The sequence below is a fragment of the Sinohyriopsis cumingii genome, chromosome 5 (genome assembly GCF_028554795.1).
Source record: "Sinohyriopsis cumingii isolate HCF-2022 chromosome 5, ASM2855479v2, whole genome shotgun sequence".
Classification (NCBI taxonomy): domain Eukaryota; kingdom Metazoa; phylum Mollusca; class Bivalvia; order Unionida; family Unionidae; genus Sinohyriopsis; species Sinohyriopsis cumingii.
The window spans coordinates 50,348,863-50,362,830 of record NC_142965.1 but is presented as its reverse complement, the minus strand read 5'-3'; the positions used below and the strand labels follow the sequence as shown (position 1 = coordinate 50,362,830).

The following is a 13,968-nucleotide window of genomic DNA, read 5'->3' as shown; positions in this document are numbered from 1 at the left end:
CAACTTCAAAGAGCCGGAAGCCGACAATGGTAGGCTGGACAGTACATGGGGACACACAGACTGACATTTTTATGATTGACAGTTCGATCAAATGACCAGAGTCCGTCGCCATCCAATCGGGATGCGTTGTAGGTGGGACTTGATTCGAGAAGCTGGAATAAGACTTGTACAAGCCTGAAATTCGTCAGTTGGTGTTTAAGAGTCGCAGTGACACACACTCCGTTAGCCATTCGTAAAAATTGGCGGAATTTAGGAAATTCATGAAATAGCTTCGATCAGGAAGCTTTCGGGGGACGAAAGAATCTCAGAGAATTTCGGGGGACGAGAGAAGTTCAGAGAATTTCGGGTGACGGTGAGAGATACCGAGTGAATTTCGGGTGACCTCAAGGGATACCGTCAAGGGTTCCGGATACTAGAAGAGGAACCGGAAGTCAAGATAACGGCAAGGAACAAGGATAATAGAAGAGGAAGCGGAAGTGGAGATCACGAAAGGAGAGAAAGACAAGGGAACGAAGAGATTTAGATGAGTAGCACTCAAGAAGGGAAAAATCTCCTCACACTGTGAACTCAAATGATGACCAAAGGGATCATTGGGTGAAAGAGAGACATTGATTACTTTAAATTCTTTTAAATTTCATTTATTAAATTGTTATTGTTTAAATTTCATCTTTGTATTTCTTTTAATTTAACTGTCGGCATTGCTGACTGGGGGCTCGTAGCCATAAATATATTTAGTCAATAAATAATATAGTGTCCAGAATTAACCTTCTGAATAAGGACCAGGGGAACTTCTCATAATTCGTTAAAGTCTATAAGAAGAACCCCACCCCTAGACAACCACTACACCCCCACAATAACTAGCAGCTTCTCGTATCAAAAGAACGTTTACGTCACTAATGTTCCGGCGGGGGATGTTGGTAAAACAAAAGGTCGTGGCATGAAACAAAAGATGATTAATAATGGACACTTTTGTAGAATTAACTTACTATCAAAGTAGACAAATCTACAGAGCTTTTCAATATCTGCCACCTTTTTCTTGAAATCCTGCCCTACAATAAGTGTGCTGCAAAGTTCTGAGAAATCCCTGGCCTGTTCGACTAGATATTCTGGTGAAAGACCAGCGTCAGAATATTTCTGAGACATGCTAAACAGTGTAAAAGAAGGGGTGGCCTGCTCTGCGAGGAAACAAATCTGAAACATATTTTTAAAGTATATGCATCTTTTAAACAGGAAAATCTACCAATAATAACATGACAGCTTAAAGTCTTAATTCTACATTTTCTTGAAATTAATAGGTACATTCCTTTGTAATTGTTACTAAATGTGCACAAACGTGGAACATACATTTGATCGAATATGTTCTAAAAAAAATGATCATGAACTTTGTACCTAATTTCTAAAGAAGGACAGGTCATGGTACTTACTAACTGCTATAATCTTGTAAATTTATTCAAGACATATTTACATGCGTTCAACATCCAGCGTGTCTAAAACGTAATTGTTTCTAAAATCAGATCACCCTAAATATAAATATTACACCCGAGGTCTACAATTGCACATACATAATAACAAAGGACATACTTCAATATGTCTTTAAATCAACCACAAGCCAAACCTCATTTCGGCTGCCAGGTAAAAGCTTGGTTTCTTTGGTTGTCATATTTACAAGCGTTCAATATTCAGCATGTCTAAAACTTGAATATTTTTTAAATCATATCAACCTAGATATAAATATTACACCCAGAGTCTACAATTGCACATATATGAAAACATGGAGACATGCTTAGATGCGTATATAAATCAATCTCAAGCTATACCTCAGATCGGTCACCAGGTAACTTGGTTTCTTTGACTGTCATTCTATACATGACTAGCTCATATGGTCTGTTGACGGTACCTGAGGAGGTGAACTTCACAGTCTTCAGTCGCCCAAGATTTTCAATCAAAGGACCGGATTCGGGATATGTCTCGGTATTTGTTTCAATAGTAGTTGGCTGGCATGTTTTGGGAATGGTGATGTACAGTCTTTTAATGCAGGCAGAACTCGGAGCTTTCTCTTGCAATTTCTTTCTTATCCTATCTGTCAAGTCTGTGAGTACACAAATTTACTCATTTTCACATTAGAAGTATTTTCAAAATTGTGTTAACTTCCAAACCAATAAAAAGTTTACGAGATCTAAAAAATAGGGCTTGTATCTCGTTATATTTTTATGTATAGTGAACACCTAAAACTAAGAAATCTAAATTTGGAAAAGTCTTTGCACCACTACCATATAAGAATAAGCATTACATTTTCACATCCTGACTATGGGTACAAGAGACATGTGGACATTAACCTTTATGGAAGTATGCAATAAGCTTTGCTCCAAACTATTCCGTTATTTCATTCAAATGCAATAATTTTCAGAACATGCAGCATAATCGATGTTCATTATTACTTTAAAAACGCGAATAAACCTGCATGAAACGGAATCTTTATTGTTATTTTCAATAAAGAAATCAATACACAATTACACTTTTTTCTTACATTTTTCTTTATTACAATGTAAGCAAAATTTCAAGGTCTATGCCAAAAATGAATTAGCAGGACTATTTTTAATATGTATAGCCCGATTCTCCTGTACATGGTCCAGTAACTCAGCATATCCAATTAAGCAAGAAATATAGGTCATAGCAACTATAATTTACTTTGTATAGGTGCTAAGGCAAGGGACAATAGTGAATCATACATCAAAGTGTATTATCATAGGTGTAACAATATCTATGAATCTGTCCCACGTTTAAAATCAAGACTACCATATAGTACTAAAAGTACTAAACCATGTATTCTTTGACTGTTATGTAAAATCAGCGAAGGAGACGAAACTCTAATGTTGAAATAATCATTAATTAGGATTCAAACCTATATGGACCAACAACTTCTGGGTGTACACATGTTGCCTATACTCTTGGTCTTCCTTCACCTTAAACATTTATACCTTATCTGTTCTTACTCTTGAAATGTTCTCACAACAAGGAAAATGTCTACCCTTCTAATTCTTACTGCAAGATTGCGCAAACTGAACAAATTAACCTAGTATAGTTTATCTTGTTTGCTTTTCTTGATAGGGCAAATATGGTTAGGTCGAACATGCAGGGCTGAAGGGCTTTTCATGTTGTACCCAAGATCAAAAAATTCGTTTGAGACCTTGAGTGCAGACTTCACAGATTAGTTTCATACAATATTAGAATACGACGTTTGATAAACAAGTTCACATGAGTATGAAAATTGTCGACCTAAAGATGTAAAGAAGTATACTTAGAAAAATCTATAACTTACAGATGAATGCTACAAATCTTTAAATGTTGAGACAAAAAAGGCTTAATCAAATAACAAATCCAACAATTAAATTTTGCGTTGAACACACATACATACGTACGTTCGTACATGTATGCATGCATACATGCATACATACATACGCACGCACTCACGCACACACACACACATATATATACATACATACATACATTTATACATACATACATACATACATACATACATACATACATACATACATACATACATACATACATACATACATACATGAATATATCGTCTTCAACTAAGCAATATAAGAAAGCGAAACCAGCAAGTTTTCTAAAATTCAACAAAACAATTTTTTCCCCAAAAACACAAAGTAAAAATTTAAAAAGAACTTACAGTATTGCGAATTAAATCCACATTTCAAAAAGTACTTTCACCAGTCCTAATGAATAACGTTCGACTTAAATTCAAGTGGTGTTCTAAATAATATCCAACACTGGATGCATATATGTGCTTTTAGTAGCATGTGACGTGGAGATGTACCGACAGCCTTTCGATAAATCACAATTACATAATCCAGGATGTCATTGTATGAATTCCATTTAATTCCAAGTTAAAGTGTCTGTCCAAGAATACTACAGATGAGCATTTTGTATTTCCAATGAATAATAATTTGAACAAATAATTTCACCCAAATCAAATACTCAACACAACAATATAATTGATTCTGTTAAAGAAGTTAAATGCAAGAATTAATAATTTTTCAAATAAACAAGACTATATAAAAAATACTAAGACACAAAAGAAGAGCTTAGGTGTAGGTCCAAAGTTCACTGAAAACAATTACAAGTTGTAAATGATAAAATCTGTTGATAAACATATGATAACGTTTGTGGCAAATATCAGGTATACCTGGCTTATCCGTGGGGAATATCAATGTCAGAGTCAGACCCAAATGAACATGTTTATTTCTATTGATAATGATCATAATATTTAATCCACACTCATAGAGACAAATAATAGCTATATATTATTTCTTTGCAAAATTACAAATTTCTAATCAGGTAAACAAAGAATTTGATTTTGGATAAGGTCAAGTCCAAAATATAATTATACATACCATATAACCATAGAAAAACAATAAGTATACAATACATACATACATGTTAAGGCCAAAAGAAGGAAAGCACGCTCCTTTTCAATACGCGTGGTTCATCCAATAATGATGGAACCTATTAAACTAAACAAGAAACGGTACCATTTATACTTACTAGTATTATCTTCACACTTTCCTAAAACAATAAGATGAGTAAATATGAGTTGGAAATGTTGCTGTAATATGTATAATTAAAATATTTGTAACATAATCGAGACACAGTAAAACTCGTTTTTCCACGTTTAAATACAATAATGCAATAGAAAACTATGCAAAGTAACTTTTAGTGTTGAGATCGAACATTGAATGCTTTAATTTAAACATTTATGATGGCTAACGTATAATTTCGTGAACTTTCCACGTTTTAATCTAAATTGATGCATTATCGTTTCCTATTCATTCCAGAACTTTCTTTTGCTTATTTCATCTTTAACATTATCTAATGCAACCATGTCAAAAACGGATATAACCAGATTGCAGAGATTATTATTAATGTCCATCTAGATTGTTGTTGATTTTCACTGTTCTAAATCAAACAAACTCACAGTTTTATCAGCCAACCATATAGTAAGGATATATCACAGATAACTCCTTTTCATACTAGTGCAATCGAACTTCATGTTTCATTAAGTCTGATATAAAGACTGAATACCTGGGAGAGCATTTTAACATCTCTAAATCGCTTTGACCTTTCATATGCATTATATGCATTGTCCTATACGAATAAGACTGCCTTTGGTACATGCCATTATCAAAAGTAGTGGCATACATACCAAGTAAAGGAATGTGAAGGTAGTTGAGAATGAAACCCCAGGCTAGTCCTGTAGCGACATCTCCAGCAGGCAATTTTGTTTCCATCGGCATTTCTCTACCTGGAAATCGTTAAATACAAATATGACAGAGCAGTGAACACAACAGATATTCAAACAAACGTGTTCATATATACGTGATCTACACCGCTCTGGGGGCCTAAGTGTTTCGATCGTCCGCGCCAAATTAGGGGTGTCGGTTTCGATCTCCGGCCGATTCATACCAATGACCTATTAAAATGGTAGTAGCAGCTGCCTAGCTTGGCGTTCGGCATTAATAGGTTAGTGTTGGGACTGGACGGGCAGATATCAGGATAATGTGACTGGGTGAGATATGATGACATGTGCCTTCAAGATGATGCCCCAGTGCTAGACATCATTATATACTGCTACACTGAATGCTTTAACTTATTTTAGAACTGTTGTTTTCTGAGCGGTATATGTTAGACAAGAGAATACGTGAGAATGTGTGATGAATTAAGATATGGCCTGACCCAAGATTTATTTGACTAACATGCTTAGAGTTTATTCATATTTAAACCTAAATAACTTTAAAATCAGTACCTTTCATTGTTTGGATCAACCTATCCTCATAGCCCTCCTCATCGGCGGAGAGATACGTAACCCATTTGATGAAATCTGGAACTTCCTGTATCTTCATACCACGAAGAACTGGTATTACAGAAAGACGATTATTATTAATGCTCTCTGTCATGGCAGCGCTGTATTGAGGTTTCAATAAAACACTCTGTAGCCCTTCGTTTGAAATAACAAAGATCTTCCATTTGCCAGCGCCGATAGAGCTGAAATTACTTTTCCCAAGATCCTGAACAAAAGTATATCGGTTGGCTGTCAGAGCTGCTTTTATTATCTCTGCCACTTTGGAGTCCTCTGTAACCTCTGTATTCCATATAAGTATGGCATCGTGAACTGGGACATTGGAACGTTCAGAGGCTTGGACTGTACAGCCTGGAGCCACAGGAGGTATTGTCACAATACTCGAGTTCTGGAAAATGTTAAAAAAAATTAAATACAAACAAAATGGTTTCAAACTCTTCATCAGAATTGACCAAAAAAAATGTAACTAAAATAAAATAGAAAGACACAGCACGCTTCACAGGCATAAGAATGTTGACGATGGTAAAGGAAAAATATCGCACAGGAAGAGTTGTTGCAAATGTCATAAAGATGTTATAAATGTGTTAAATACATGTGATCTGTAAATCGAAACGGTTACAATTTTCCACCTTATATCTCAGTTTTAAAGACGCGACATTCAAACATCCTCTGCCTACTTAAACAAAATTGTGCTCTCTGAAAACTCGCCTGAGGATGCTATAGGAGGGTAATATGAAGCGTTCTTGATGACAATACAGAAATATCTTATATTCATATATTGCCCTCAATGCCTCGTGAAATTACTTTACTTGCTCGTAACGTTATGCAATACTATCCATTCGTGGAGGCCATGTTACGATATGATTACCGAGTGTTCAGAAAACTAGCACTGCCGATTTAGTAAGACTAATATATTCACTTGTAAACCTCCCCTCATAGTTTTGATATAGAGGGATTTAATTACCTATAAAGCCTCTGAACAGTTATAAATCTATTAATACCAAGAATAGATTGTGTTTCGAAAAATAATACATTTCTATATTTAGCTCCTCTCGTCCATGAACCATGAAATGCCAGTCAAACTAAGAAGAGAGACATAAGGCAAATTCTAATTATGAGAGGGATTGATTGGAATCAGAGGGGTCATATTTCAATAGAAAACGCCCATAAACAGTACTTGCTTGAATTTTGTTCTCGTAATCTCATATGAATTTACGAATCAATTTTCTGTTTAGATATAAAGAGCAGAAAATACCTATAATATGTAGAATCATGATTGCATGTTGTAAGAGCGATACTGGCATTTACTTATGATAATAAAACTAACATGATTATCCATAGCTTGCACATTATGTTCACCCCTTTGGTCCTGTTTTATGCAGTATTACGTGAACAGTCCACTGTCAAATATTCATAAACAAAAGAATTGCAACGTTACTAATACTAGCAAAGATGAGGACAATTTCAAGTCAGATCAAATCAAGACCTTCGAAATAAGGATATTATACCGCAGGAACTGTACTGCTGATGGTGGGAGAACAGCACCTCGACAAAATGATGAAAAACCTAGATCATGCAAACGCTTAAGGTTGACCTTATATCGCTCACCTATCTTAAATAACTTATTAATTTACGATTTCAATACGCAGACGTGTGTATTCTTGCAAGAACAAATCAATTACTCCATATTGATTTTTTATATTTTACTACATCCTGAGACAAGGTGTGTTCTAAAGAGAAAGTTGTGCACAGTTTTGTGCTCACAATTGATGTTATCATAAGTTGTGATTTCATAAACTCATTTAAAGAAATTAGAATAGAATGACAGTCTTCAGACAGCAAGGTAACAAATACAATCAGTAATATGCAAGGCATATCGTTAATATACATAGATCTTTGTTGTTGTTGTTGTTTTAGGGCTTAACGCCATTTTTCAGCACACGATAGGCTATACATGGCGGCCAGTATTAATGGTGGAGGAAGAACCCGGGAAAACCCCGGAAAGAACCACCGACCCACGAGAAGCTACTGGCAAGCTTTCTCACATACCCACATAGGCTGATACATAGATCTAATTTTGTCAGAACCTATCCGCGACAACGTTAATATAAATCTTTTTACAAAGATGAAGCAAATCCGATTGCAATTCGGACTCCTTGACCTTGACCTGTCATATACAAGATGACCTCAGTGAAATGAGCAGATCTTGCCCATACTCAAACTCTTGCAGACTGTTTAACAAATCAGATCATAATATTATCAAAATTATACGTACTAGAATAATGGCACGCTCGGCCTATCAAATGCAATATGACGCGCAATTAATATGAATGTATTTTATAGTCATACTCAGACAAAATCGTGATGACAAAGGCCTATTTGCCCAGTCTGGTCTAAATCCTATCAGAGTTATGGCATCTAGAATCTTGGAAAATGTCTGGGCGAATCTACTAAGATTGATAAAGAAATAGCCCCTACAGTGTTGACAATCTCGGCCAGTCAGATGCAACATCACTTAAATTAGTATGCTTGGATTTTCTAATAGTCCATCTCATCGAAGATCTTGATAACTTAATTCGTCTTAACAAGTTCTTTCAAAATTGGATCGGAATGCAATCGAGAGAGTGGTAACAAACTCAGCCAATAGCTCATTATTATGTGTGGACCTCGTGCATTATACCGTAGAACTTGTCTTGAAGGTCCACCCCTTCTTTCAAACATATTTGGTCTCTCAAGAAAGGTGGTTTCTCATAATAAATCATAACATATCAATCTGTGCATCAAGAATAAGGTCTCTCAACACATGTGGTCTCATATAACATTGGTTTTTCAAGACAGGTTTTACTGTATAACTCTTTTAAATATGGGGTCCAGAATGATGTCATAATTAGGCAACAGATGCAATATCACTTCATTTTAATAAGTGTGGATTTCGCTCACTATCAAACTTTGAGATTTGTATGATATGCACGTGCAGGGATGGTCCTGGCTTTTAAAAAGCTGTCGCCAAAAAAATCGCCAACCTGAATATTTTGTCGCCAATTTTCAAAAAGTGTCGCCAAAAACAGTAGTGTACATTTTTCCAAGTGTTAATTTAGTCTATTAATGTAACAGGCAATGAAAATTACAAAAGATGGATTAGTTAATATTTTAATTACAAGAAGCATTAACAAAATGTTACAAAGTGTTACATGAAGATCCGTCGCGATTTTAGGGCTGCCCACTTGTTGAATGCAGTTTCAAAGTCTAATTTTTCACATCTGTACATGCTGATTCTCATTAAATTCTCGAGAGATGAGATGCAGAGCTTATTTCTGATGTCAGTTTTTATGAAGTTCATCTTACTGAATCCACATTCACAGTCTACAGTGCTGACAGGTGACACCAGTAGTCTCTCAGCAGCCCCCCCCCCCCCATGGCTAGCTTCACAAAGCTTGTAGCGAATTGCTTCCTAAATCCCAAGAATGATCACTGAATGCTGTATAAATTTTCTCGACAAGAAAAATAAGATCTCCATTCCCACGAATGAAACTTACACGAGTCAACACCCGGCAATATTGGACCGTATATATAAGCATAAATTCACACCCAACTTAGGGATTCTTTCACTCCTGTATTTTGAGAAATAAATAATTATTATTAATTATGCAAAAAAACTGTTTTTTTTTTTTTTTGTTGGCTATTTCTTGTTGCCGAGTTTAAGTCTCTGCAGCCGTAACACAGGACTGATGGCAAAAGGAAAAGATCAATGAGTAAAATGCTGCACTGGCGACAGATGTAAATGTGATTTAGATTGTTTCCATTTGCTTTGTATTTATACACAGTTGTCGGTACTTCAAAGCTTATCAGTTTTCTATGAAGGTTCAGCAAAACTATTGTATTGGTATATGTATAAAAAAAAACAGAAGGATTAGCTATACAATTAATTGTGTCTGTTCTATTCGCGTCTTCAGAAGTCAGTCAGTTGTAGGTATAGTGCGGTAGCATGATTGACTGTATCGCAGCATACAGTACTCAGCCCAGATGTCAGCATAAGCAGATTATGATGTAACAATGCACTGTAAAGATGGGGTTGTCAATAAGAACAAAGGATCGTTTGTGTAACAGATTGATACCAATGCATTGCTTAGTCAAGTTTGTGGCTTCCTTTCGTTCTGCCTTTTAATTTATCCAGTCCAAATCCATGATTGTATGTACAAATTAAATAACCAAAAAGTATGTCGCCAAAAAAATCGCCAGATGGGATATTTTTGTCGCCAATAAGGAAAAAAATCGCAATTTGCGACATTGGCGAAGCCCAGGACGATCCCTGCACGTGTATTCCAATTTGATGGAAATTGGTTCATAACATGGATCTCAGAGTGGTCAAAAGCAATTGTTTGTGAATGTACGACGGTGGACACATGACCTACGACATAGCTCACTTGGACGTTTGGCAAGGTAAGCTATTAAAGGAAACTAATAAAGCAGCAACCAACACTGCCTAACAATAACAATTTCCCACTTGCATCAGGTTTTAAGCCGCGCGTGGTTGTGTAATAGTTGAAACACAGAATGTTTCTGAGATCGCGTGATATTTACACGTGCGCATGGAATAGACACAAAAATTATGATCCTCGCATCAGCAAGGTCGTGTCCTTGTGTGCGTGTGTGTTGATGGTAAAACAAAAATAATAATTAAATATAAACTGATATCATACATTACATACGGTAAACGTAAAATATTCTGAGAAAAAAAACGTTATAACGACCAAATAAAACAATTCGTGAATGAGATACTAACAAACACCTCTGGTGAGTTATGTGCAAATGGAAGAGTGGACATAAACAATCGTTATCATGGATGTATTCGAGAACATTACCGTGCTAAGCGGGACTCCTTACGAGATCAACGTCACCACGTGATAAAACGTGTTCACGAAACAGAGGATTATGTCCACAATCATGATTGTATAAAAATAATGGATATCGCTATGATAAATAAACATCAGCGGTTAAAATACAAACATGAACCTGATAAAATCTACGTTTTTGAAGAATATCCAAATCCATTGGGAAACGAAGAGTAACTATTCCCAGTTTGAATCTCAAATTATCAGTTGCTGCACTATACTAAACCAGCTAGTCATTGATTCACTTGTTTGGCACATACCTCGGTTTTATATATAAAAAAAACATATCCTGGCTGCCATTTTTCAATTTCAAAGAAGAGACGATATTTGTTAATCGGATGTGTCCCTGAAATTATAAAACTTCATACCGTCAACATGAAAATCTATATTATCAAGGGTGAGCGAGCTAATAGATTTATGTTTGTGTTGGCACAATGGGAGGGTGTATTGTGTTCGTGAGACAGCGCGGTTAACTTTATATATGAGCACTTGTCGTGACGTGATTGGTTTGTGCGCTGCGCAAAAGTGTAGATTCCGATATTTTAGATTCGAATCACGATCGCGTTATTTACAGCGGAGACAGTCGATTTCAAGTTGATTGTACACGACATGAAAGTCAAAATTTTGTGTTAGTTAAGCATTCACGTTCGTGTTACATAGGACACGAATAATTCTTGTACTGGTAATCAGATCTGAAATAATCTCTGAGCTCTCCAGAATGTCGTTTGGCACCTTTGGGGTTCATTAGGGTTGCAAATTCATACCGTTGTAAATACTGAGTGAACACATGTCTGTTGACTGCAAGAACATATCCACAACAGTTTCAAAGAACAGCGAGCCTAATCTCAAAGATATAATATCGGCAGCAAACCTTCTCTTTCCTTTTGTGTGAAAATATTAAAGTAATGAATGTTAATGTCAAATTACGGCAGCATACATGACCGCATCCAACTTGAACGTGAAAATGCTGATGCACTTGCACTCGTGGTCGAACGTGTCAGTGTCATATTATCATGCGAGAATGAAGAACAGAGTAACAAGCGACTGTGAACTAAACAATTGAGAAAACTCTTCGAGGAAGAAATTGTTAAAACTACGCTAGAGAAGTAACGAAATAATGAAAAACTTCCCATTTGACATATTGTTCTTGACCACGGACATGTGCTTCGCATCCGCACATGAAAATGAGTCAACAATATTTTATCTGCAGCGCTAAGAGTACCCGCAACAATCGAGGGAGTATTGGCTGCATTTCCGGCGTGGGCACCCGCGATCCTCATCGCCGTCGCAGTCCCAGTGACACCAAGACCCACAGTCGCCTCAGTGATTTCGATAATTGGCGCGCTTATATATATGCATCAAAGCGGCGAGTGTGTCAATTTCAGTGCGTACCTGCGTTTTAGCGTGGTTGATTTTATCACGTTGGTTCTCTTGTGCGTCAATTGTTAAAATAGTCATTATTGATCTCAGGGCGACAATACCAATTGCGCATCACTGAAGGAGTTTTTCTATCTCTGGACACATCATTATTATAGAGTGATGATTGAAACGATGTCCAAAGAACGTCTGGATGATCAAATGGACCCTTCAGAGGAACTCAAAGTAGTTCTTATCGGCAAATCCATTAAGATCTATGTTGGTCAGCAGTTCATTGATGGACACGTGCGTGGTATGACCGAATCGTTCGAAGGACAGCTAACATTCACGATGACCTAGAAAACTGGAAGGGGAACACCCAACCGAGTCAACTTTGACGACTCTGAGGGAGTCGTACTTAATGTTCCAGAGACTACTGAGTCCATATTCCACGTAAGAGAGCTGAATATCTTCCAGAAAACGTCTTAGGGCAGGTTTTCAATTATTTTGCTTGCTTGGCAAAGGGCGATACCACCGTAAACAATTTTTTTGCAATTTCGTCAACTTCATTGTATTTGTAAAGCTCCTACATATCTGTAGACGTTTAATCATGTGAGTAACTGGGCGGTCAGGATCAAAACAATTCAAAATAGGTTCGATTTGGGACCATCACAGAAGCTCCTCCTTGAGGATGATCTTGCTGATTGCCGTAAGAAGATTATTAAATTGTATGTTCCATCTTGGCCGGAGAGGGTCGATTCCAGTGAGCTAACATACTTTTCTGTTGTCTTGCAACATTTTGTCGTTCTTCTACCGTTACGAGCAGTTTTCGTTTCCTCCACCTCACCCGCGATTGTTTGGGGAAAAGGGTTAATGCTAATACCCCGTATTTGGATAGAGACATGCGTGAAGCTTAATAGCACGATGTGCTGTGCAGTAAAGTTTATACTAGTTGAGGTTTGTTGAATGAAACGGAACGAAGCTGATGTACGTAAAATGCAGGTGTTTTTGTTTAACGGCATCTATCAAATGTTTGCGTCGCAGCTGTACTATATTAGATCTTTCCATAAACTTAGCTATGTACTCCATAAATTCCCACGAGTGAGATGGCATAACGATAACCACGTAGAGCTGATCACATCTTCGATGAAGATATTTTTAATAAATCAGCTCCAACATCAGATCAAAGCTTTCATCACTGTTCACCGTGCCGGGACCCTTGAGTGCAATACTCCAGAACATATTCTTGGTGATTTTCATGCATACATATAGGAATTAATATCTGTAACTTAAAAATTGCAAGATTGATCAGCACGCGAATGCAGTTTGGAGGATGAATAAGAAAGTTTCCTAGTAGAGTGTGATCGCCACACACATGCAAAACTCAATTTTTCACGAACACTAAACCCACATTGTTTGCACGGAATGGGACCACCACCCTTACGAACAAGATAAGCATGTATCCAGCAATATTCATCCACATATTGCTGTCCGCATCGCGGTTTTACAATGAAAAGCCACGTGCGTTGACACTTTTGAGTCATACCAATAATATTATAACGTTTTAATTAATCATATATTATTTGTGCGTGCTTTTTTCGTTTTCATAAACCACGCATGCACGTGTAAATATTAACTGCTGTCGCTGTTAGGAACTTACAGATCAACATGACACACAAACGCGTGTTCCAAAATTGATAGTGAGGCTCGACAACGACTGACCACACAATCACGCATGGCTGCCACCCTTGCCGCTGGCGGGAAAATAGTGGGGTCGACTTGTTTGCTGCTTATTATTAATTCCTCTATATATAAACATCAACATGTTAAACT

The 13,968-nt window shown here is 36.7% G+C and overlaps 1 protein-coding gene across 7 annotated transcripts in view; it reads right to left on the bottom strand.

Moving 5' to 3' along the window:
- The window catches only part of LOC149799138 (uncharacterized), a 65,952-nt gene that overhangs the window by 18,960 nt on the left and 33,024 nt on the right, over positions 1–13,968 (bottom strand). For 5 of the 7 annotated variants that reach the window (XM_089958219.1, XM_089958220.1, XM_089958224.1 and 2 more), the window contains exons 7-11: positions 5,834–6,275; positions 5,234–5,332; positions 4,576–4,596; positions 1,818–2,089; positions 987–1,191 (exon numbers count right to left, since the gene is read on the bottom strand). In XM_089958219.1, coding sequence (XP_089814345.1) covers positions 987–1,191; positions 1,818–2,089; positions 4,576–4,596; positions 5,234–5,332; positions 5,834–6,275 — 1,039 coding nt within the window. Of the gene's footprint in view, positions 1–986; positions 1,192–1,817; positions 2,090–4,575; positions 4,597–5,233; positions 5,333–5,833; positions 6,276–13,968 lie in introns of those variants that run through there. The other 2 variants (XM_089958226.1, XM_089958225.1) reach the window with 2 other exon arrangements.